This window comes from Atractosteus spatula, chromosome 2, assembly GCF_055471065.1.
Source record: "Atractosteus spatula isolate fAtrSpa1 chromosome 2, fAtrSpa1.hap1, whole genome shotgun sequence".
NCBI lineage: Eukaryota > Metazoa > Chordata > Actinopteri > Semionotiformes > Lepisosteidae > Atractosteus > Atractosteus spatula.
The window spans coordinates 63,296,236-63,320,714 of NC_142707.1; the positions used below are offsets into that span (position 1 = coordinate 63,296,236).

Genomic DNA, 24,479 nt, shown 5'->3' on the forward strand with positions numbered 1-24,479 from the left:
CGACAATGACCCCAAACACACTTCAAAAAAGACCCAGGAATGGTTCAAGACAAATCACTGGACAGTTCTGAAGTTTCTAGCAATGAGTCAAGATCTAAAAACAGCAACTGGGAGAAGGCACCCCACAAATCTGGGAGAACTGGAGCAGTTTGCACAAGAAGAGTGGGCCAAACTGCCAGTACAGAGGTGCAGGAAGCTCATTGATGGCAATAGGAAGCGCTTGATTGCACTTATTTTGACCAAAGGCTGTGCTACCAAATATTGAGTCTGGATTGTCAATAATTTTGTCAATGCCATTTCTTTTAATTTTCTGATGTAAAAGGATATATTAAGTTCTGAATCAAAAACAAAGGTTCTGTAATATTAACAGTGAAATAAAGAATTGTGTAGACCAAGTACTTTGGTCAATTTTAACTTATTTTTAGAGAAAATTGTGAGTTATTTGCAAAAAGCGCAAGGGTACCAATATTTGCGGCCACGACTGTAGGCCTCTTGGACACCATGTGTGTAAATTGGTAAATAGTGTAACTTGTGTGTTGTATGTTTATGTTGTATGTAGTTTAGTGTATGACATTGTCATTATCAATATACATTTGTTTAACCCAGTGTGTCTGAATTGTTACTCTTTTCACCAAACTAGCTAGAGAACAAAGAACTCATGTGCCTCTAATTATACCAACCACTCATATATATTCCTGGTAAAAACATTTACAAGATTATGATTATTTTTTTATTTGTAACCGTTATTTGTAACAATATAAATTCACATTTTGGTCAAAATTGTCATGCCAATGCAAAACAAATGCTACTGACTTTCAGTACAGGTTCACAGATCGAAAGTACTGTAACAATCGTGAGGCAGAAAACCTATTAGAAGTTTCTCATAGGAAAAAATCAGGTCCTTAAATGTTCGCAATTCTGTTACTTCATCTCCTAATATATTTTTACGTCTTCTAAATTAATTATATAATTTCCAAATACTTGAAATAATGAAGAGCGTAGAGTGAAAATAAAGCTGTCATTTTTTAAATAGATGTGTACCGAGATTATATAATGGGTTCTGGAACCAACAAAGTGTCACAAGACTCAAATAAAAATGTTGTATATACTCTTACTAATGGAGGAGTTACGAAAATGGAGAATAAGCAGAAATTGACCGAGCGGCTTAGTCAACAAATAAAGTAAATAATCATAAACCCCAACCTGTAAGGATTTCTCCAAGAATATACCCGAGTGGTTGGTATAATTAGAGACATGTGAATTCTTTGTTTTCTGTTACCGCTTTGGTGAAAAGAGCAATAATTCTTAAAATAACCAAAACACACTTGGTTAACAAATATTTATTAACAATGACTGTGACACACTACACTACACACAACATAAACACAACACAATTTTCTCTATGTACAAGTTTACAGACAAGCTGTTTCAGAGTCCATCCCTGACTGCTAGCAAGTATTCGACTCTTTAATAATGCCTACAGAAGCCAAAATAAGAGATAAGCTGCCCCCTAAACTAAATGCAATACAACCTGCAGTTAAATCTCTCTCTCTCTGCAAACGTGGATGCCACAAAAAAACTGGGAGCCTGTCTCCCTATTCTTAAAATGCACCCAACAAGCAGGAAAGGCCCTTTTTAACTTAGGTATTCTTCACTCAGGAAGTCCAAGTTCCCTAAAAACCCAGAATAGCAAGCTCTCTTTAGAAAGGTTCAAATAAGTAGCTCCGATCTGATCTTTTCGGGGCTTTTTGACTGGCTCCTCTCTCTCTCTTGTGGTCTGACCTTTCCTTCCTTCCTCTCTTCTTTCTTCTGTCTTGATCTGATCTTATAATGTGTCTTTCTGGATTGTTGATCGTATGCCCAAGACTTAATTAACTAAGGTCACAGATAGACTTTTTGATTTAGCTTCCTTTACACTTCAGTCCAAACTCTTTATGTATCTCTATATGTATTTCCATACCCAATTTCCTGTTGACAGAATAAATTCAACATTTCTGTTATAATTTGTCACTATTTTAATTTTAATAGCTTAACTACTTTCCTTCTCAACATCTTCAATATGCAATTGGAAAAGCATTTACCAGCTGGAATATTTGGTTGAAACAGGGTCTATTCATCTGTCATATTCAAAATGTATTGCTGAGTTGGCTCTTCTTTCAACTTAAAACAAGATTTTATATAGGCTTTTTAAATGAACTTCTAATTTTCATACACTAACTTATTTAAAGTTAATTTTAGTCTACATTTTTGATTTGTAAACAACATGAAAAAGTTATTTCTCTAAAGTTTCATGATTAATGCATTTATTTTAATGAGATTAGAGGGGTGAAAGTAACCTTTTTCATTTTTCATCCTTATATCATTTGCAAATATAGGCAATATATGACAATATTTCATGCAATAGGCGCAATACAAAGGCCTTCAAAGACTGATATGAGGATAACTGGGCCCAACACAAATGATTTTATTATTAAACTATTATAAAACCCAAGCAATTTACTGTACAATGGCCACTTGAGCCCAGTGTGAACAGAGTTATAACTGGGGGCTATAAATATCCTTTTGCTCCTCGATCTTAGTACTGCCTTTGATACAGCAAATCATTCAGTGTTGCTTAATTGCTTGTAGAAATACTTGTTTATCACTACTTGTTTTGTTCCTATCTGATTGGCAGGCAGCATTTTGTCTCCCTTGGTCCCCAATCAATCACAGTGTGCCTCAGGGTTCAGTCTTGGGCCCTTTACTTTTTATTATTTATATGCTACTGTACCTCTCAGCCAAATTATATGCAAACATGGTCTTCAGTATCAGTGTTATGCAGATGATACTCAGATTTATATTAAAACTTCTTCCCCCTCTGGTCTGCCCCCTTCCTCACTTATCTCTTGTTTGTGTGACATCAAACTCTGGTTGACATCAAATTCCCTGGAGATAAATAGTGACAAAACCGAAATTTTACTGGTGGGCAGCAAAAAAAAAGGGTTTTACAGTAATGGTGGATGGCATCCCTATTCATGTGTCAGCCATAGTCAGGAATCTGGGAGTCACACTGGATTCTCTCCCATCTTTTGAGCCACATGTCAAAAATTTCATTAAGACATCTTTCTTTCACCTTAGAAATATTGCCGGTTATAGGGCAATTTTTATCAATGTCCGATGCTGAGTGCCTGATCCATGCATTTATAACATCAAGTAGTAGTTCAGGTGGCTAGCTGCGTCAGCATGCATAGGCTGCAAAGGAACAAGTAATAGGTTTATTCCATGCTGAAAAGAGAAGAAAGAAAACAACGTTTCGGCCGTGGAGCCTTCTTCAGGTGCCTGCTTCAGCCTTCTTCACCTGAAGAAGGCTCCGTGGCCAAAACGTTATGTTTTCTTTCTTCTCTTTTCAGCATGGAATAAACCTATTACTTGTTCCTTTACAACATCAAGGCTTGACTTCTCAAATTATTTACCCTATGGGCTCCCTAACTCTTCTCAACAAGTTGCAATGTGTTCAAAACTCTGCAGCTGGACTACTTACTCACACCAGACCCTGGCAGCATATCACTCCTCCACTTAAGTCTCTACACTGGTTGCCTATAAAGTCACAGACTCAATACAAGATCTTGTTGCTGACTTTCAAGGCTCTAAACAATCTGGCTCTATCATACATCTGTGATGTGTTCCATATTCCCTCCGTAGGCTCTGCTCAGTTGAGGCCGGTCCTCTTCTCACTGTCCCCAGGACTAAAACACTGACTTTTTTAGTGACCCTGCCTCTTAAGTCGCTGTTCCAGTGTTGTGGAATGACCTTCCTCAGACTTTACGACAGCTTCTGTAACTCTCTTCAAATCTAAACTTACCTTTTTACCAAGGTCTATGTCTGATTGCCTACAGTCAACTTTTGAAAAGCTGTATTATTTTGTTTTGTTTTTTTATTTACCTTTATTGAACTTTTTATCTTGACTTGTTATCTCCAACTTTTTTTTAGAACTTTATTCAAGGTGTACAGCGTCCTTGGGTTTGGAAAGGTGCTTTGTAAATAAAAGTTATTAACATTATAACTGCTATACAGTATATGGAAGGCGAGTCTGTGAATGGTTGCAGTAACAGAGGAACCACCACTAGAGGTCGCCTTGAAGATGGCCTAGAACAGTTGTTCTCAAACCACCCCTGATCAAACCAAAGCATCCAAGTACCACCTACAAGTCATCTTCTCATAGGAACCCCAGAAAATCTCAATGACCAACATGAGCACCCGTGTGCGCACACACTCACATACACATATAATAAATATTATAATAATAAACTTTATTTGATATAGCACCTTTAAAGGTGGCTTCTCAAAGCGTTTTACAGAATGACAACAGGAACAACAGCAATGAAAAATAAACAATAAAAAAGCACCATTTAAGTGAGAGGGGTGAGCCTGTTTAGTTGAGCAAAGGAGGTGTGAATTAATTAGTCAAGCCTTGATACAATTCATAACAGAGTCTAACAGATTTTAAATTGTAAGGCATTTTCTTGACGGCCTGGATGGTGCAGTTCATATTGGCAGTTCGTGTCGGCTTGTCATCGCTCTAGCACCGTCTGTACAAACTCCGATGCGTTTTATCCAGTTGATGCCATTCTCTTCGATAAATTCATTCAGAAGCTGAAATATGTGCGTACCACAGTTTGAGAACCACTGGCCTAGAAAATGTGGATTGTTCAAGCCTGTTACAACTCGCTTAATGGTTTATTAATTGTGTTAATTGGAATGCGAATGTGCATATTTGGATTATTGTATGTAAAAATGTGCCATATGGGAGTGGGAATTCAGTTAATAGAGTCATCTTCAGAATTTGAGTTCAGTTTAAAGTTAAAGTTTTAATCAGGGATAGTAGAATAGTTGGGGGGCCTCATTATCATAAGGATGTGTTACTTTTACGTGTAGGCCTTGTCTGTGTGAAGTCATGTTTATCCTTCCATTTAGGCCTTCAGAAATACTTAGTTTTGGATTCGGATAACTGTATAATCTGTGAGACACATTACAAACATGGACAAACCAGTATTTTTAAAACATACAATTTTTTAATTTGAATAAAAGAAACATTGAAAACACGTTTTCTATGCAGGTATTTATGACCATTTGGTATAGAATTTGGTATAGAGGCTATCCTTTGAACATTTGTCTCTTACAGGCTACAGCAGACTCACAGAAGTCTGTACATTCATGAAGAAAAGCTTTGATATTTACAAAGAATGCACTGATGTATGCATATACTGTAGGGTCATGTCATAAAGCTCTGCTACTGAAACACAGTGGCCATCATGACAGATTTCAGATGGCATGCAAATGGTCAGATTATTTTAATCCAGCTTTAGCTTTTTGGTTCCTGTTATTGGCCTGGAGTTCATGCAGCTTCTGAGGGAATCATAGCTAAGCCATTGACAGGCTTTCCAGTAGATGTGTACCACTCAGTTTTTAAGTAATGATTAAAGTTCTCCCTTGAGAAACCCCATTCATACCTACTAAACATAGGGCTGTGATCACATACTGTACCTATTAACTTTAAAAACCAGGCCCAGAAAGGTGTTCTTCCAGCATTATCTGGTATGAAAATTTAAAAGTGTGGACACATTACAGATCAGAAAATTACCCACAATATCTCATATTTGTTATTGCCCCTCAAAAGCACTTACAAAGTACTCTTTGCTATATGAACATTTTGTTGAATACAGGAAACAAAGAGATTATATTCTTATGTTGCTGGAATAAATTTAAGCTTGTTACCATGTCTTTCAAACTTAATATGAAAATTTACAATAACAAGAAATATACAAATAGCTGACAAATGTACTACACAGTGTAAATATTGTCAAAAGCATGAAAGCTTTGTTTACAAAAGTACAAATCAACTGTATATTTACATATATAAGAATTTACAAGAGTTTGAGGATGGAAGTAAACAACATCTGCCATTACTTACACAATACTTTTTACATACTCCCTTTGTGGTCCTTCATAATAGTTTTGCCCTTTTGCTGAATGTGGACAATTCTTAATTTCACACAAAGATCAAATTTCAAGGGTAATTAAATACCATAACTTTATGCACTGTTTAATATAAACTTTGAAATCAAATTTGTGTGTATTTCTTCAAAGGTTTTCTGTTTTTTTCATTTGTATCTTGTGTTTCTCACTTAGTCATCTAGAGACTGTGCTACCAGACTGCTACTGTGCTGCTGTAGGAAAGATGTGCAGTGTGGATCAGATTTAAGTAGCATAAGGCAGCATATTTGGATATGCATTTGCCCTTTTCGTTGAAAGAATAACAAGCAGGTATTCAGGCTTATTGAGATTATATGTGTATTGGAGGTTAAGCTATGCTCACAACTAACAATAAAATGCCAATTTCACATTGTAAAAGAGGAAGCATTTTCAGCATTGGAAACTTCGCTAGATTTCCTGGAAATAAAGACCTCTGATGTGAACCGAGAGGTGCGTCGGACATAAATGTATCTTTTACCCAAACACCACAAGTCCTGCATGATCTTCCTGAAGTGGTTCCTGAACTTCACCCCAATAAAGGCATACAGCAGAGGGTTGAGACAACAGTGGAAATAAGCCAGGCACTGCAACACAGTTGTAATCTTCGACCTCTCTATTTCGGTGTCGCACTTCTGGTCTGTTTTAAATTTCACCACTGTGTGGATGAGGAGCATGATGTTGTAAGGCAGATGACAGACAATAAAGACCACCACTACGGCCATGACAACTCGCACAGCCTTGTGTCTCTGGAAGTTCTTTGCCTGCAGCAGGGTGACAATGATGCTCGAGTAACAGAAAACCATGATAAGTAATGGAAAGAAGAAGCCAATTGAGATCTGCATGCTTGGCATCAGAGTCTTCATCAACACTGCCGTATCATTGCTGTCAAACCTGTTTTCACAGACCGGTATGTCATCACCATCACCCACATGAATGTCATATTTGTCATAATATATGAAAGTAGGTGTCGATACAGTAATTGCAACCATCCAGACAGCTGCACAGATGATGTGACTGTAGACCAGTGTTGTCGATCGAAGCCTGAAAGACCTTCTGGCTTGCACAATGGCAATGTAGCGGTCAGTGCTGATACAGGCAAGCAGTAACATGCCACTGTACAAGTTAATGCTGTAGATGCCCCTCAGCAGCTTGCATGCCCACTTGCCCATATGCCACTGATACTGTTCATTGTATATTATTAGAGGAAGTGCAATGACAAATAAAATGTCTGCTATTGCCACATTGAGCAGATAAACATCAGTCATGGACTTTGGTTTCTTGTAAAAGGCATAAGTAACAATAACCAATGTGTTGCCCAACAGGCCTAATACACATATTATCGAATTCACATAAACTATGATATCTGAGTGCAAGTCACGAGCTTCTTTGTGGTCACAAGGAAAAACGATATCACTGTAGTCAAAAGATGTTGTGGTATACGGCTCAGATGTCATTTTTTCAACGGTGACCCCCTGTGAGAAAACAGAAATCATATAACTTTAGTCATGAACCCTTGCAAAGTTTTTTGTTTCTTTTACTTGACACATGTAACATATAAAGTATAAAAGAAAAAATAATGGAAAACCTTCTAAGAAATTGTTATTTAGCCTTGAGAAGAAAATCCCACAAAAAATCAATTCATCTAGCAGTATCAATGGCATGTCGCTTCAATGTTTAATCCACTGTTTCTGGTATCCAAGATTTATTTATTTTTATACATTATACATTTTATGTAATTGGTGATCTTTAAGCTAGCATTCTATATAAAATAAAATAAAATTCTTGAAATATATCTGTATTGGATGATAAAAAAAGGTTTAAAGTATTATACAGTAAGATTCATACAATTTTCATTAGGACACTAGGAGCTCTTTAACAATGTTTCAATTCAATTTATTTTTATATAGCACCTTTCACGACAAGGTAGCCCCAAGGCACTCAACAAAGCTGTGTGACAGTACAGTACATGACATTACAATACAGAAAGAGAAAAAGCCAGAAGAGGAGAGGAACCAAAAACTCCTCTGTAAGGAGAAAAAAACCTCTAGGGGTCCAAGGTCAACTGGCTGCCCAACATTATACGATTTTAAAAAAGTACTAAATGTGGAGTATTAAGTCTTCCGTCATGTCCTTCTGTGTGCCAGTACTCCATGCAGTTCTCTATGACTCAATGATGAATGCTAGTCGCACATCATGTACTGTTAATCTGCAATTGTGTCACTTCACTATAATTTCCAATGATGGCTGTGAACTCTGGGTCCATTCATGTTTTTAATTCCATGGTCTACACGAGTTGCACAAATTTAGCATTACAAATGAATTATACTATAGGTTTATGGTAGGAACAGTCATTCATCATCAAATTGCAATAAAACAATGACATTGCTTTCATGCAACATGTCCCACATTATTAATCCTGACTGACCAGGAATGCATGAGTGTCATGGTAGCTAGATCACATGACCGCAAACTTACAGACTTCCATTTAAGGGTATCCACAAGATATTGAGTGTATCAACACGAAATTATTTCTTTGCCCATGCTCAAGATGCATTTCGAGTTTTCAAAATTTTCCCTCAGATGCTTACACTCCAATGGACCATCTGTGTGCATGGTGGATGGATGTGGATGTTTGCCTGTTATGCCTTCCGGCATGAAGGGGCAGCAACATCCTGTTGCTGTTTCCATAACATTGTTTTTTTACGTGACAGGGTTATTAGCCTTGTGCCAAACCTCCAACATAGAGGACCTGGCACCCGACATGGGACACAAACCCACTACCCTGAGATTATGAGTCTCATGCTCTACCAACAAAGCTAGTCGGAGCCTTTTGTGTGCATGGTGTATTTCAAGTAAACTGGATATACACTTAGAGATAATATTCTTAGAAGTGATTGATGGATTCTTATTACCAAGTTCTACATATTGCAGGATTCACCAAGACTACAGGATTTGCAACATTCTAAAGAAATCAACATAAGCATCTAGAATAGCATAAGGGGTCACACTTGATCCTAGGTACTTAACTGCTCTAAATCACATTGGGAGATTGGGGGGGACTACCTGCACTAAATCTTTTCTCAAGGTACTCTCATATTACAAGGAAAACTGGATTCTACAAATAGTCCCAAAGAACAAGTAAAATTCTCAAGTGGATTCAACACCATGGCACATCCATTAGAAATTCAAGCGCCTCCAAAACAATATCAGATGTCATCATTCACAGGCTTCATTCATTACATGCATACTCTGCCTAGACACTCTAGACTGTATATAATGTGTTTGCTGCCGCTTAACAAATAAAGCCATTGAAGACAGATCTACCATGACCAAATCACCACCATTTAGTGGGCTAGCTCCACCAGACTCTGTAACAGCTTTTTCCCACAGGCTTTCAGGCTCCTCAACACCCTGGAATCTACTTGCACCCACTCCAATTCCAGAAACAGGGATTACATTCCCCCAGTGTTTAGTGTATATTGTATGATGTATTCTTTGTACTATTCTGTGATAGTCAAATTGCACAATGTGTACTGTATATCCTGTGTACACTGCCTTAGTAATTTGCACTATGCGTGTCCCGTCTACACGCGTCTATGTCAGTGTCCTGTCTGCAATTGCACCGTGGACCAGGAAGAACGATATTTCGTTCCACTACATACTTGTATATGGCTGGAATGACAAAGAAACATGAACTTGAACTTGTGAACTTGATTTACAAGAAGGAAACATCCTCATAAATGAAGGGAGAGAATCGAAACTGAGAAGAGTGACCAGCAGGAGGATATACTGTGATGTTACCACATCACAAGAGGATGACAACAAAGTTAAGCAAAGAGAAAGTGACTCTTAACAAAGATGCTCTTCCAAAACAAATTCAAGTACTGTAAATGACATTGAGCCATGTCAACAATTGTGTGTGCCATATTTGGGTCAGTTAATGTATTGCCCTGCTAAAGAGATTTCTAAAAGAAATAAAAACACAAATGTGTAGGAGTGTTTTTGGAAAGATTGCATTACATTTAAGTCTTGCATTGTATGAAGACTTGCATGTGGCCTTAGATTTGTGAGCCCTTTTTCTTGTCACTATTAGGGAGAGAGCTCAATATTGGGCCACATGTTTGTTCTCTCTAAATGAAGATAATGGTAAAAGTATCATCTTTGAGTTTGGGATGTGGACATATTCTTAATGTAAAGAGTGAGAAAGATGTTCCTACCTGATCTCAATGTGTAAATTGGTATTGCAAAGGTGGTTCTGGGTCTTGAGAGGTCACCGTGACAACGCTGATGATTGAACAAAATCTGGTAAAAAGAAAAAGAAATATTTATAGGGTTATGTCATGTTTTTAATTGAATAGCCAGACCTTAAAGGTGAAGAAAGATATAAGATGTGAAAAAGGGCTAACTAATTCCTTTCTGCACAAAGACTTCTTTTGGTACAAAACATTCCATGCTTAAGCTCTTTTGAGTTACAGTAGGGACGGGAGTTAACAGATAAGAGATTTCAAGTGCGAGCTGGAGACTCCCCATCTATGGGACAAAGAGACCAGCAATTCAAAGTGTTCAAGGTCTGGAGAAGGTCCGAACACAGGTGACCTCCCACCATTACCATAGTAACAATTTGTGTCTGAAACGGCTGAAGTTTGCTATATATACTTGTTTAACCACTGCTTCCTGTTTACAGGTTCAATTGTTAATATCAGGATGCTGCCATGACAACGTTGTCTCATAATAACATACTGTACGTAGCTAATTGATCCACTTGAATACAAATACAGTAATTGAAACACAGTAAATAATTGAAACACAGAACCTTAAAAGTGTAACACAAACATTACAGAAGCCGGTATGTAACAATCAGTACATTGCACTCTCAGAGAACAAGTTCATCTCTGAAGCCCAGATGTCACGGGTTCGGGCCTGGGCTATATTATTAGATGAATATGAGATGAATTAATCAACTAGTGACACACTACTGCCCATCCACCACCTTGGCTGGGTGGGTGTTTGTTGCCATGGGGTTCTCCGTTTGCTGTGCAACAGTGACTCTTGGTGCCTATACTGAAGCTCAGCAGGTGTGAGCCTGGTCAATACCTGGATGGGAGACCTCCTGGGAAAAACTAAGGTTGCTGCTGGAAGAGGTGTAAGTGGGGCCAGCAGGGGGCGCACACCCTGCGGTCCATGTGGGTCCTAATACCCCAGTATAGTGACGGGGACACTATACTGTAAACAGGTGCCGTCCTTAGGATGAGACGTAAAACTGAGGTCCTGACTCTCTGTGGTCATTAAGAATCCCCAGGGCGTTTCTCGAAAAGAGTATGGGTGTAACCCCGGTGTCCTGGCCAAATTTCCCATTGGCCCTTACCAATCATGGCCTCCTAATAATCCCCATCTATGATTTGGCTTCATTACGCTGCTCTCCTCCCCACTGATAGCTGATGTGTGGTGAGCGTTCTGGCGCACTATGGCTGCCGTCGCATCATCCAGGTGGATGCTACACATTGGTGGTGGTGGAGGGGAGTCCCCATTACCTGTAAAGCGCTTTGAGTGGAGTGTCCAGAAAAGCGCCATATAAGTGTAAGCAATTAGTATTAATTATACACTTTTCATGATGCTGGCAAGAGACACACCAGGTGACATGTCCAGTGACAACTCTTCCACAAGGCACTTTCATGCCTTGAAATCATCAAATGAAAGAAATATAAATTTTTTATATTGGACTAGAGCATGCACATGCCATATTTTCTCCTCTTCTTTATAATGAGCTTTAATGGGCTTTAGGGGATATTCAGTGCCTTGGAAATTTCCATGCTTTTGGAGGGGTCAGAACTCTTACGTGCTCTCTTCCGTGCTACATTTTGAAACCGAATTTGTAAGATGATCCAAGGATAAAATGTGTTTTGAAGCAAATAGCTAAACATTAGCAATCATAACTGTTCAGAAAATACATACATATATAGTGGTGGGTATACAGTAGCACCTCTGGTCAACACCCATAGTATACAGTATGTGAAGTTAAATTAATTACAAAAATAACATAACAAAAGGCCACTGGTTTTAAAAAGATAAAACATGAAAACCAATTCAGAAATGATTAAATATTTGAATAAAATGTGATTGATCTCAGACATATTATTTCTGAATTTCAGTTTCAGAAATTGTATTTTCCCCAGCTTTAGTTAAAGAAATTACAATGAGGAAACGAAATGTCCCTGGCATTCTGGTGATGAGCCCAGAGGTGAGCCCAGGCAAACCTGGGTAAATGAGAAACTTATTAAGAAGAATATCAAGTGCCTTTCTGCCGCTTGTTATGTTGCTGTAAGCTGCAGAAATTTTAGTTTCATTAGGTGTCTCTCAGAAGACATCTGCCCTGTTGGGACAACACAGTCTGGAACTGAAGCACTTCAACAGTGCAGGAAGGACCCTGTGGTCCCTCTAATGAGATAACATCAGTCTGTCACTTACCATGTTAGGTAAATGACAATTCTCTGGCTTTGAAGCTTATTTTTCTGTTTTTAAAAAGAAAGTGGGTCATATTTTCATGTCTTAGTCAAACCTGAGGGGCTGAGCGCTACAGTATATGTCTCAGTATGTATCAGAGCAATGCATAACCTATTTCTTTGCAAGTTTCCTTTGCTTTGACATAAAGAAATGGAAACGCAATAGCTTATAAGCGAATGTAACTTACTTTGTATAGTGAAATACAGTAGTTGCTTCCCTTCTCTTCAAAATAACATCAGCAATAATAATAATATTGCTTTGAGAGTAAATACAGTCAAGAAACAATATAGTAGAAGCTAAAGTCTTCACTCTCACATAGGGGGTCTGCTGTGTATTTTGCTTTTAATATTTTATAGTAATAGCAGTATTACTAATAATTATACATTCTGTTTTTAAGTTTGGGTATATTTACTGGTTAACATCATGAAATGTTTCTTAAAAAGGTGGTCCCTGGCCAAAAAAAGGTTAACAACTCCTGCGTTAGATGATCCTCAATTTATTTCCTGTATGCAACAGTATGCAAACTGTTTCAATATGCAAACTGTTTGTATACATCACTGTACTGACCTAGATTGTCAGTCTGATTTTGGATTTGAAATGTGAGAAAAGCAATCACCTAGGCAACAGATCTGGTTTGGGTCTCTAGACTCATAACTGGAAGATTGTGAACCTAAATCCTAGGTGGGACGCTGCTCTTACACCCTTCAGCAAAGTACTTCATTCACATTGCTACAATAAAATGCTCTGTTCTACAAATGCTTTAAACTTTAAACCAAAGTCATTTTGGTTTAAAGCATGAGGCAAATAAATAAAAAGTAATAACAACAAAAGTGTAAGAAAAAACCTGCAGTATGTCTGCAGTTTCTAATGAATACCAATTTAAGTATGTATCAAAAACTCTCTTAAAGCGATCAGCTTTTTCATCAGTTGTGTAGGATTAATATACTGTACAGTATGTCCTGATGGTATCCAGGTAGCAACCACAGCCCAGGACTCAAACTCAAAGCTTCATTCTCAGGTTTAGTGTAGTGTGACAAAAATTCAGGCTATTAATAATATTTAAAAAACAGACTATTAATACTTTTGGAGCCAGTCATTGGGACAGCCCTCTTTCTAGAATGTTCACTAAGCATGGAGCTTGGAGCACAGCAGAAAATGAGAAAGCCTGTTGATAAATTTTCTCAGCCAATCACATTGTGCCATTTAGATGGACCGCCTACATTGGGCCATAATTCACTTCTCTCTAAAATGATCTCACACTCTCCATTTTACCACTCACATACACACACAAAACACTCTTACATTCATTAGTTTTACCTCTCACATACACATAAAATGCACTCACATTCACTAGTTTTGTCTCTCACGTTCACATTTTGAAGGAGTGTTTTATGTGTATGTGCAAGGTAAAACTAGTGAATGTGAGAGCATTTTGTGTTTATGTGAGAGGTAAAATAGAGAGTGTGAGAGCATTTTGTGTGTATGTGAGAGGTAAAGTTTGAATAATGGCCTAAAAGGAACCTCATAACTGCTTACGTGCCTCCAAACATTTTGCCTGGAAGAGGAACAAAGAAAGAGCATGATATAGAAAATAGGTTTCATTTTAAGAAACAAACAGTGTGTTAAATTAAGGAAAGAAAAATAAATAAAATAGTAACAGTAAAGACAAGTGTTTGTGAAATGCCACTACAACGCCATACAAAACAAAGAGTTTCAAGAAATGACAGGTTAGTTATATAAAAGAAAGTCTTAGGAACTTCATGTGTAAAGCATCACTTTTAAAGGAGTATGCAAAACAAATTCTTAATTAACTCAGTGTGATAAATACACACAATACACAACCTGACCTCAATAGATTCTGATCTCCACTTTGGGTTATGTTAACAAAATGATGTCATCCAATCAGTCCAGATGAACTGTCTAAATTCTGCAAAATATCTGGTTATTTGTTCATATTTATCTCAGGTTGAGCAGCTACAGTACAGTACCTGGGTCAATCTACTCTCTTTCGTGCCATTGCATGTACTTGTCAGTTATGAAAACCCCTCTACACTGTTCCACTTGTACTGTATATCTAACACCGGTAAGTATGACTTTGTAAACATATTGCTAATTATTATACACAATTCAAATGAAAGAAAACATTAACATGAAAACATTAATACTGTAAGCTTAGGTCCTGTTATTGTTGTTTTATTCAATTGAGTACTTTGAACTATTTTGAGTTGTGTGGACTTGTCTGATTCAATTGGCGGATACTGTAGGTTCACGTTAATGTGACTTTCTGGGGTTTCTGATTGGTTGCGAGGAGAGCGTGACTGAGAAAAAAAAAGGAAGATCAGGAAGAGAGGGAGCAAGAACACAGAATTGGAAACGTGGCTGTTCAGCAATAAACTGTCAAAAATAACGTCCGTTTCCTTCCAGTTCCAGTTTAACCACCATTGCACGAACCCTACAGTTAAACTACTATTTTTCTAATTTTAATAAAAAGTAAGAAAAAAGCCATTGACATCTAGGCTTTTTTGGAAAATGGGTTAATAATTGCTTAATGATTGTGCTAGTAGCATTTCAGGCAAATCAATGTGAACAATGTTGTGCACTAAAGAAATTTGCGCAAAATTGTTGCAAAACTCTGGAAAAACAGAAGAAAATGCAATGTTTTTTTTCCCCCCAGCATGGGGTGATGAGTCAGAATAAATTCAAATTTGAAGTTCTAAATGGAAGAAATATAATATCTAGTGGAAATTCCAATAGTAAAGCTTTGACTAGAGTTTACGGGTACGTTCCAGTTCAGAACAAATGAAAATCCAGACTAGTTTATTAAAGTATTATTTTTAAATGCAGTTTACTATACTGGTAATTCTTATATTATCAGTAGGAGTTAACTGGTGAGAATTTAAACCAGTTTATATCAGTACGTACAGTACCAGTTTGGACCTTAGATTGGACATTAGAAACACAATTGCACAATTGCTGGATCCAACTGGAATTTCCTCTGTTGTAACAGACAAATAAGTTCTGGACCCCGAGATGAAGTTTATGTTGAAATTTTTACAAGGTTTAAAATGAAGTACATTTTCAGACGTATATTATGAAGTAGTTCAGGTGGGTAGCTGCGTCAGCATGCCTAGGCTGCAAAGGAACAAGTAAAAGGTTTATTCCATACTGAAAAGAGAAGAAAGAAAACACAACGTTTTCTTCATGGCTCCACGGCCGAAACATGTTTTCTTTCCTCTCTTTTCAGCGTGGAATAAATCTATTGCATGTATATTATGATACACTTCATTAATGATATACCACACTTCATAAAATATTAGGATTGCTTGTGTTACCTGAGAAAAATATGGTGTTCTCATCCTCAAGGGACAAACAGTAATGTATTTTAATACGTCAAAAAGAAAACAAATTATTAAAATTAATTTTTGGAATGTGTGTTGTTCTCCATCTCAATGTTCTCATTTTCTCAAAAGCATTTGTGGGAAAGAAATCAGTGTCCCATCACTCTTGCAGTTTTTGTACTTGCTGCAGTACACAAATAAATACGGAGAGTGATCAGGAAATATATCTTGATAATTGTAATGATTTTAATTATGGTTATGGGTGGCTGTTTTTTTCTTTTGTGTTCTGTCTCTTAGCCCACCTTGCTAAAATTATGTATATGTGAATTCCCCTTTGAGTACAAATGAAAACAGTGAGTAACAATGTAAATGTAAAATATGTATATACTGCACTGTTGTAAAAGGTACTGTAGTTCTGTTCACATATTGGGCATAGTATTTCTTTTTCCAAGATATGACCCAAGGGCACAACGAGTGGTGAATGAGTATGAAAACTTCTGAAAATTTTGGATTTGTAAAATTTTAATATTTCATATACTGTAGTCAACAAAAGAAGTATTTTGAGTCACTAGAAAATCCCATTGAAGTCATTTTGTAATATTTCATTAAACACAACATTTGCGTTAGTATTTCCAAGCTCATTTTTTAACATAAAAAAATCTCATTCAGAAAAATGGGATACATTTTAAAGAAATTAATTCCATATTTTTGTTCCTGTTTTAAAAGTATCACTTCTTTACCCATGACTAAGCATGAACAATTACATCTAAAACACACTCACAGAGCCACATGGTAAAATGGTGGTTAGGTGCACAAAGACTTCCTAAATTTACTGTCAATAGCAGCACTTGTTCTGTCGAAAGCTGGAAAATCAAATGTCTGGGCCTAGTGACACATTAGAAACCTCTGATAAAGGCTAAAGAGATTACCCTGAGTGAAACCAGGCACAAACAACATTCTGAAAAAATATTGCCTTCTAGAATTTTTTGATGGTTCCCCTAAAAAAAAATAAGGATTCACAGCCCTTCATTTTATTCTTTATACAGTACCTTTAATTCAATGTCCCAAATTGCTATCTAAAATGTCCTCTGTGTTCCTCTATCCTCTGTCTGTTGTGTAAGGAGTGAGCTGCATAGCAGAAGGCACTCCCTTTGATACTTTAGAGTACATTACAGCATTTGACTGTATCCTGCATTTTCCAATGTTAGATGCAAATGAGATGCTAATTTGACATATTCTGTTTTCAATGATTTAGATCAGATACCAGGGTGAAAAGGCACCTTCACCGTTAAGTATAGACCAGCGAGAATGTGTGGTATTAAATGTTTTTTGATCAGATATTTTGTTCTTATGTGTCTTCAAACTAAAATTCTGATATTAAACAATTTCATAGTCCTTTTCCACATCTGGCGGGTGAAATGTGTGTTTTTGGGAAGGGGACATATGCTGAAACAGGACCTGTATATGTATATAGTATGAGCAAAACAGAAAGAGCCTGTGGTATTATGAGTCAGAGATTGGCTCATTTGATCTCTTTGTGTGATTTGGTGCTATCGAGACAGATTGGCTGTGTTTTTTTTTCAAAATGTGGGAAGTCATTTGAAGTTTAACCAGATCTTGGCCCTCCACTGTCTATCTCTACATGAGAAAGGACTCAACAAGCAACTTTGACAAAACTCAAATCATGTTCCATTGCATTAATGCATTTATTGTAGTATTATAAATGGACACTTAGCTGTAAAGTTAGCAGATTAGAACACTATGCTACTTTTATGGATATCTTTAGGGGAAAAAGACTTATTTTTATTTACTTCTTTTCAAAAATTAACTTTTTCTGTTGCAATCATAAAATGCTTCAGTTGATCTTTATGACCATTCATAATCCAGCCACAGGGACTTGAAAAAGTACTGTACTCCCTCCCCTTCAGTGAATGTTATATTTTGTTGAATAACAATTTATATAAACAAATTTTGAAAAGTGAATATTTTAATAAAAACTGAGATGCTCCAACTGAACATCTTTATGGGCCAAAAATGTTATAGTTTAATCCCTGAGCCTAAATTATTTTTAGTTAAATGGATTTTAGTTTCTACATAAGAAAACAAACCAACATCCCTCTTTGTTACTTGTTTAATTAAACACACTTCCAGCTCAGCCTAGTTTAGATAAGACCATGAGTTCTGCATTCTTTTAAAGAAGTGTGTGACACCTAAACCCTCGGATTATGTTGTGAGACAAAATATGCACTAGAGAGACAGTCAAAAGTTCTTCAGTGAAACTTTCAAGGTCCTAGTATGCAAAACTTTTCAGGTGTCTAATGACTCTAACAAAGGATCAGTTAAGAATTGCGGCTTTACTTGAGATCTCAATCACATCTCAGCTTAATCTTTATGAGTGTGAAACAACTGTAATCTGTAGGCTACCTTTGGATATTTTAAAAAGGAAACTAAACCCCATAAAAGTATTATTCTTTCTAAGGAACTTTTATATGAGCTAAACATGTAGAATACTGATTGTCCTGTCTTCACAAATGCCTTAAAGATTATTTTCTTAAACCTGTAAAAAGTAAAAACAATTCAAGACCATGTGAACTACAGCACATTGATTAAAAAGACAAAAGCAGCCTTATGTGAAGGAAATCAATCAACAAGAATGAAATGATGACCAGAAATTAACTTGACAAGACAAACCAGAAGCTTTGTTGTAGTATGTTTGAAGTTTGAAGAAGTATGTTTGCATCAGTGCTCTTAATGTGCCACTGCTGAGTTGCTCTTATACTGCATTTCCTTTGCTGATGACATTAAAAGAGGTTTTAAAGTAATTTTAGTAAAGCTGTATTTTAAGATGATAACTTATTCTGTATTATTTATTATCTTGACTCTCTTACAAAAAACAATCGCTTTGGAATCCTATTCGGTAATTTACATAATATACACTGAATAAAATATGGAAAAACTATGACAAAGAAATTGTTCTTAAGAGGATTCTTGCTTTTGAATTATAAGCCATTGTAATAGTTTTCTCAAAACACCCATAATCCCTATTATAGCAAAAAAAAAAGCAAATCCTGTAGATTTTTTATTGATACTTTGCTCAGATTGTCTCATCTGAAGTTCATCCATGTGATAAGTCAGTTTTTGTCATCTGACAGCTACAATGCAATGTAGCTTATACAACATCTGTAAGGACTAGACAACATTCCATGTGTGGTTCAGTTGTTGTAAACTGCAAAATAACTATATCCTTTTTAAAAAATGGATATCTGTACTGTATGTGCTAGCTGTGACTTGCTCTTCTGTTTTTTCATGATCGGCTTGTATTTGGAAAACCTGTATAACATAGTGGTTTGGCTTTAAATAGTTCAGAGAAATTCATCTGAAAAGCTATACATATGTTTAGCAACACTATTGGCTGGATTTTTGGTTTTCCTAAAAGCTGTTCAATGCAGTGTCACTTATGCTAATTAATATTAGTCATTAGAAGCAATCCAAATTGTACATCTGTGATGCAGTCTTATGAAATTGGTTCCCATTCCTCTTGCAGAATCTGGATAGGCATTTGCCTGTTCACTGGTATCTGAACCCTAGATTCCACGCGTTGTGCTGGATCATTTTATAAATGTTCAGTGGGAGATGAGCCTGGAGAGTAGGGTCTCCACCTCATAACTGTCAGTATTTTGTATCACGCAGATGAGAACAAATGAGTATGAAGACAGTGCTGTCCTTCTATGTCACCAGGAAGGAAATCAAATGAGGTCTGATTATTTGATCCTTGTATTGCCATGCAATTAAGTTGTCAATCACTACAGTAGAGTTCTACTGTAGTGTTTGAAAAGACACTCTTACTTGGATCTCCTGTAAATTAGTTTGCTGTATTATGGTTGTGCATGTTTACTCTACACTTGCTTGTGTACTCTACACAAAACTTAAAATTATTGCGCAAGAGACTCTGGTGCTAGCAAGTTCCCGAGAGGTGTTGACAGCAGGAAGGCATTTTTCACTTGATAAGTGGGTCATTGTGGGACTTTCATAGAAGCGCTTACTGTGCTTTTTTTCTTGATTCTTATCACGCTTAACATTGAAAAAAAAGACGAGCACCCAGAGCAAACCTACAAGAAAAAAACAGCTCGCACACACCACACAACCAGGTGTCTAAAGGCACTACTGAACCTAGGACCCTGCCTGTAAGGCAGCAGCACTAACCGCTCTGCCTCCATACTGCCCTGAGTTGACTTTAAAAAGAAATCTGAAATTCTTTCTACATAAAGCTGTTTATACTCCCATTAAGGAGCTCCTTTGACTTGTTTCACTTCTCCTCACTCTGCCTCTGTGTGCACCTGAGAACTGGAGCTTCTCTGCCAATCATATACTTCTGGTTACATTCATCTGGGGGCAACAGGGGCCTGGAGTATGCTATAAGAAACAAGACATTGTCCCAAACTGACCTGAAATACAGATACAACTTCCGGCCGTGTCTGAAGAAAATATAGTGGAAATAATGACTATGCCTCAATTTAAATCAGTGTTTCAGTTCTGTTCTGTGGTGGAGCAGGTGTTCCCTCTATGCCAGCAAAGCTCACAGGTGATTTTGTAGGGGAATCCTCTGTTTTCTTTTTCACAAAGAGACCACTGTTAGCTCAGCTCATTCCAGCCTCTAAGTAGCATTTTGATTTTGGAGAAGAATTCCGTACTTTTTTATCAATGTAGTATTGAGATGTTAAATTACAAAAGCAAAATGAAGGAAATGACCAGTCTGATGTCACATAAAGAATTAAACTGTGACTTGAATTAAAGATAATGTGTTTTTGTACAGTTTATGAAGGTTAAGGACCATCACTGCAAACACAAAAGAAACTAGAGAAAGAAAAGGTTTGAAAAACTAAACTACTAAAAATAGCTGCAGAAGACAGAGGACTTCAAGAGTTTTAGAAATCTGATCTTGTGAAAATGTAGTTTCATTAAAAAAATTGTAATTGAACATAATCTAGTTAAAACTGGTGAGCAAAAAAGTTTCAATAAAATGCTAACTTCCTGAGAAACCATTACAAAATATTGTTCCCTCTAAATGATCCTTATTCTCATTGAAGACAAACAAGTACAATGTCACTGTCTGGTGACAATAAATATAAGAAACTTATTGTGTATTGTATTTTAAGAAGCAGTTACAACCTCTGCTTGTTGCGATTATATCACTGACTTGCCTTAATGCACAATATCGGGTTACTAAAAGAGTTGAGTCTATAATATAGTAGGTAATACATAGGGTGAAAATCTAATAAATTACTTACTTAAATGTGGTGATTATTGCCAATACAATAATGATATTATTTTTTTCCATTTTTATCAGATTGTGTTTGCCAATAATAAATGTAGAAATACTAAATTTAAAATATTCATAATATGTTTCCTTATATCCTATCCACTTTTAATTCTAAAAGTAGTACTGTTAACCGATTTCTACAGTATATACAGTACATGTGGAGAAAGCACGGATATTTGGTGATGATAAATGACCTCTGATAATGTATCTAATTATACCTAAAAAATGTACTTTAAAAGCATTTTTTCCACATAGTAATTTGGCTGTACTTACTGCACATCACTTACAGTATTTCATTAAATAATGGCATATTCACTTTGAAGGAGTTATTCATCACATGACAAAATAGGGAAATAAAGAACAACTGGGATAGTTAAAGATTGGCCTGAAAATGAATATTCCCTTTACAAATTAAGTGAGAGCAATGATATAATGAGTAAGTACTGCTTTTTATGTGAACAGAAAAAAATCTTCAAGAAAGCACCTCTTTGGTTCTGTACATCCATAATTGTGTTTAAAATATCAATTGGTATTAAGAAAGGAGAGTAGTGTGTTAGGTGTTTTCCACAGCGTTTATACACAAATGGTACTTACACAGTTTAAATATTGTTCAAAACAGAGGTCTAGTATGTTACATATTTATTTTTAGCTTGCTAGAATTAGCTAATGGTGTAGCCTGTGTAAGATGTGAGCAGTCTGAAGGCTGCATATTGCATCTATTTTTGTATGTTTTTGTCTTTCTAATGGAGGTGCTTTTAGTTGGCAGAGATTGTACAGTAGGTATCCTCATAGAAATGCCCAGATGTTGGCTAGTTTTTATTTTCTGGTTTAACACACCCGCTCTTCCAAAATACATTTGACTTCTGTGATTTTATTTGACTTGTAGTTATATGTGCACGCAGTATGTAACCCAGTGAGCCAAATTACTTCTCATTAAAAAAGACACAGTCACAAAATGAATGTCTCATACACATCTGCATTGAAAAGAACCAGAAAGAAGGCAGCTGGATACAGTTAATTTAAATCTTTACCTGTGACGCAGGTCAATCAGAATTGACCTTTGAAAAGTCCAGGAAACTAAGAATCAACAGGAAGTTGTTCCAAAGAATTCCCTACCAGTCTTGTATAGTGCATGGCAAATCTTTATTTGTGGTTTAGTGTTTGATGTACTGTACGGTCTGTAATGGGATTAACATACATTCTCTTTTGAGGTTTCATTCTTTACTACTGCATTTTCATCTCTGCTCACAGAACTTGGCTCCTCCCCAGAGGCTTTTTTTTGTACACTTCTCTTTAATTTTCTATGTGTGCTACAGGCTGCATTTTCAGAGGCAGGCGAAATAAAACAGTGGTTAGATTTAGAAAAATGTGCAAAGATCCAGATTATATGCAGTTTTACATATACAATTGGAAATTAAGTTTATGTAATGTTTTCTTAATGTGTTATGAATAAAATAAATGCAGGTGTTACTGAAACTGGTAGTGTGGTGTCCTTTCAAAACCCCAAAAAGGTGAAAAGCAATAATAGTATTACATATTCCACCCAACCATCACCAAAGAGTTTATCATGTTGACTAAAATCAACAATATACTGAGAGTCCTAGAGTGCCATATTTGTGTAGATGTAGCTTTCCGATGTCGTTACTGTATAAATACTGTATAAATACCCCACAAAAGACTTATAACCAAGAAAGTTTGTATTTATTCAAGTTGTGCAATTACAGTATTCTGCATTACAGTCCGTTGAAGTGCAGACTGTTAGATATAATATATATAATATAGAGATATAGAGAAGGAATTGAAAAATAGAGGGTAACATGGAAAGAAAAAAACTACAAAAAAACATAAAGGCTAAAGTTGCACGTTCAAAAGAAGAAACTGTCACAAAGAAAGATTGTATGACATGAGACTGTAAAGTTTTTTAAATATCTCAAATGTTTATAAACCAAATAACCCTGCATTTAATTCAAAGACGATTATTGGGGGGATACAAATAATAATAATTTATTATATATTGCGTGTTAATTTTTTTGGAGTTGTGTACATATTCCATAAGAAATCAACTTATCTAGCTTTTCACCATTGTTTGGTATATTTGATATATATTTGTATTTAGTTTTGTTAACATTCAACAAATTGTTAGATAATATCTGTATAAATATTCTTACTTACCTTACGCCTTGTTTCTTCTGTTTTATTGCTCAAGAAAATGGGCAAAGGCAGGTTGTTGAATTGAAGAAGTATGCTGTATATTTGGTTGGAATTATATTGTATATTTTCTGTATTTCTGATGAAAATAAAGATGTGGGAACAGTCCGTACTTCGTGTGCACTCAGCCAGCAGGAAGTCTGACAAGCTGTGATCTGTAGAGCTTCAGTTCATTCTCTTCTCTAGAGAACCACAAATTACTTTCAGCTCCTCCTGTTAAAAAAATAAGGTAGCAAACTGATAATCAGGCAAATCCAAAATCAATTCATTATCCATTTTAGATTTTATTATTACTTATGGAATAATTACCTGTGGGAGGGGGGAATATTCTTACACCAAATTGTTTATGGGGCTGTTTCCTTTTTTTTCAGTCCTATATCTGGGGTCTAGATCTCTTTCAGTCTTAGAATCACAACCCCTCTTACACACAGAAATGTGGTGAATTTAGATAGATACTTTATTGATCCCGTGAGGGATAATTGCAGAAACATTACTTGCTTTTTGGCTTAATACTATACCTTTCTGAAGGAAAGGTACAGAGTGTTAATTCACACTTATTTTTAGTGACATAAAGCACTGGGTGTCATTGATAACTTTATAATAACTTAGTTCTTGAAATACTAGAATCAAGGTCTAAACACTAGATCATGATGTCTAACAAAACTATGGTATGTTTTGTAAAGACTTTAAATTGTTTTGTTTAAAAAATGCTTTAAAAAATGTTTTAAAAAAATTTAATTTAAAAATGTTTAGTAAAAATGGAAAAGCTAAAGGTTGCTCCAAGACAATAATTGGGAGTTCTAACAGGACATAGTTACTTACATTGGCAGGAAAATATTATAATTGGTATTCTGAAGTTTACAATTTGACATGAACATAGCTGACAATGTATGACTTTCATTCATAGTGAAAAAAAATGTGAAAAGTAAAAGACAAAATTAAAGCTTCTGTTTTGCACATTAAAAGCTGATGTAACAGCACGTGGCTTTTTTTTTAAAGAACGCACCAATGCACATTATGTGGTTGGAAATATTCAAATTGCCATATCATCTATTTTTCTGAGTACCATTTGAAAAAAAAATAGCTTGACATCTAACTGA

The 24,479-nt window shown here is 36.1% G+C and overlaps 1 protein-coding gene across 2 annotated transcripts; it reads right to left on the reverse strand.

The window, feature by feature from the left end:
* Positions 1 to 5,031: 5,031 nt before the first annotated feature.
* Positions 5,032 to 23,561, reverse strand: LOC148840045 (C-C chemokine receptor type 6-like). 2 transcript variants are annotated; one of them, XM_088935287.1, is made up of 3 exons: positions 23,344 to 23,561; positions 10,230 to 10,314; positions 5,032 to 7,484 (listed from the first exon to the last, which is right to left on the reverse strand). In XM_088935287.1, the coding sequence occupies exon 3, from the start codon at positions 7,464 to 7,466 to the stop codon at positions 6,378 to 6,380; it is 1,089 nt and encodes a 362-aa protein (XP_088791413.1). In that variant the 5' UTR covers positions 7,467 to 7,484; positions 10,230 to 10,314; positions 23,344 to 23,561; the 3' UTR covers positions 5,032 to 6,377. The 2 variants fall into 2 exon arrangements, with proteins under 2 accessions (XP_088791413.1, XP_088791421.1); XM_088935295.1 differs by lacking the exon at positions 10,230 to 10,314.
* Between the last annotated feature and the right edge of the window lie 918 nt (positions 23,562 to 24,479).

Excerpts from the sequence above, each read along its gene's own strand:
- LOC148840045 (XM_088935295.1), bottom strand. The coding sequence starts at position 7,466 with ATGACATCTGAGCCGTATACCACAACATCTTTTGACTACAGTGATATC.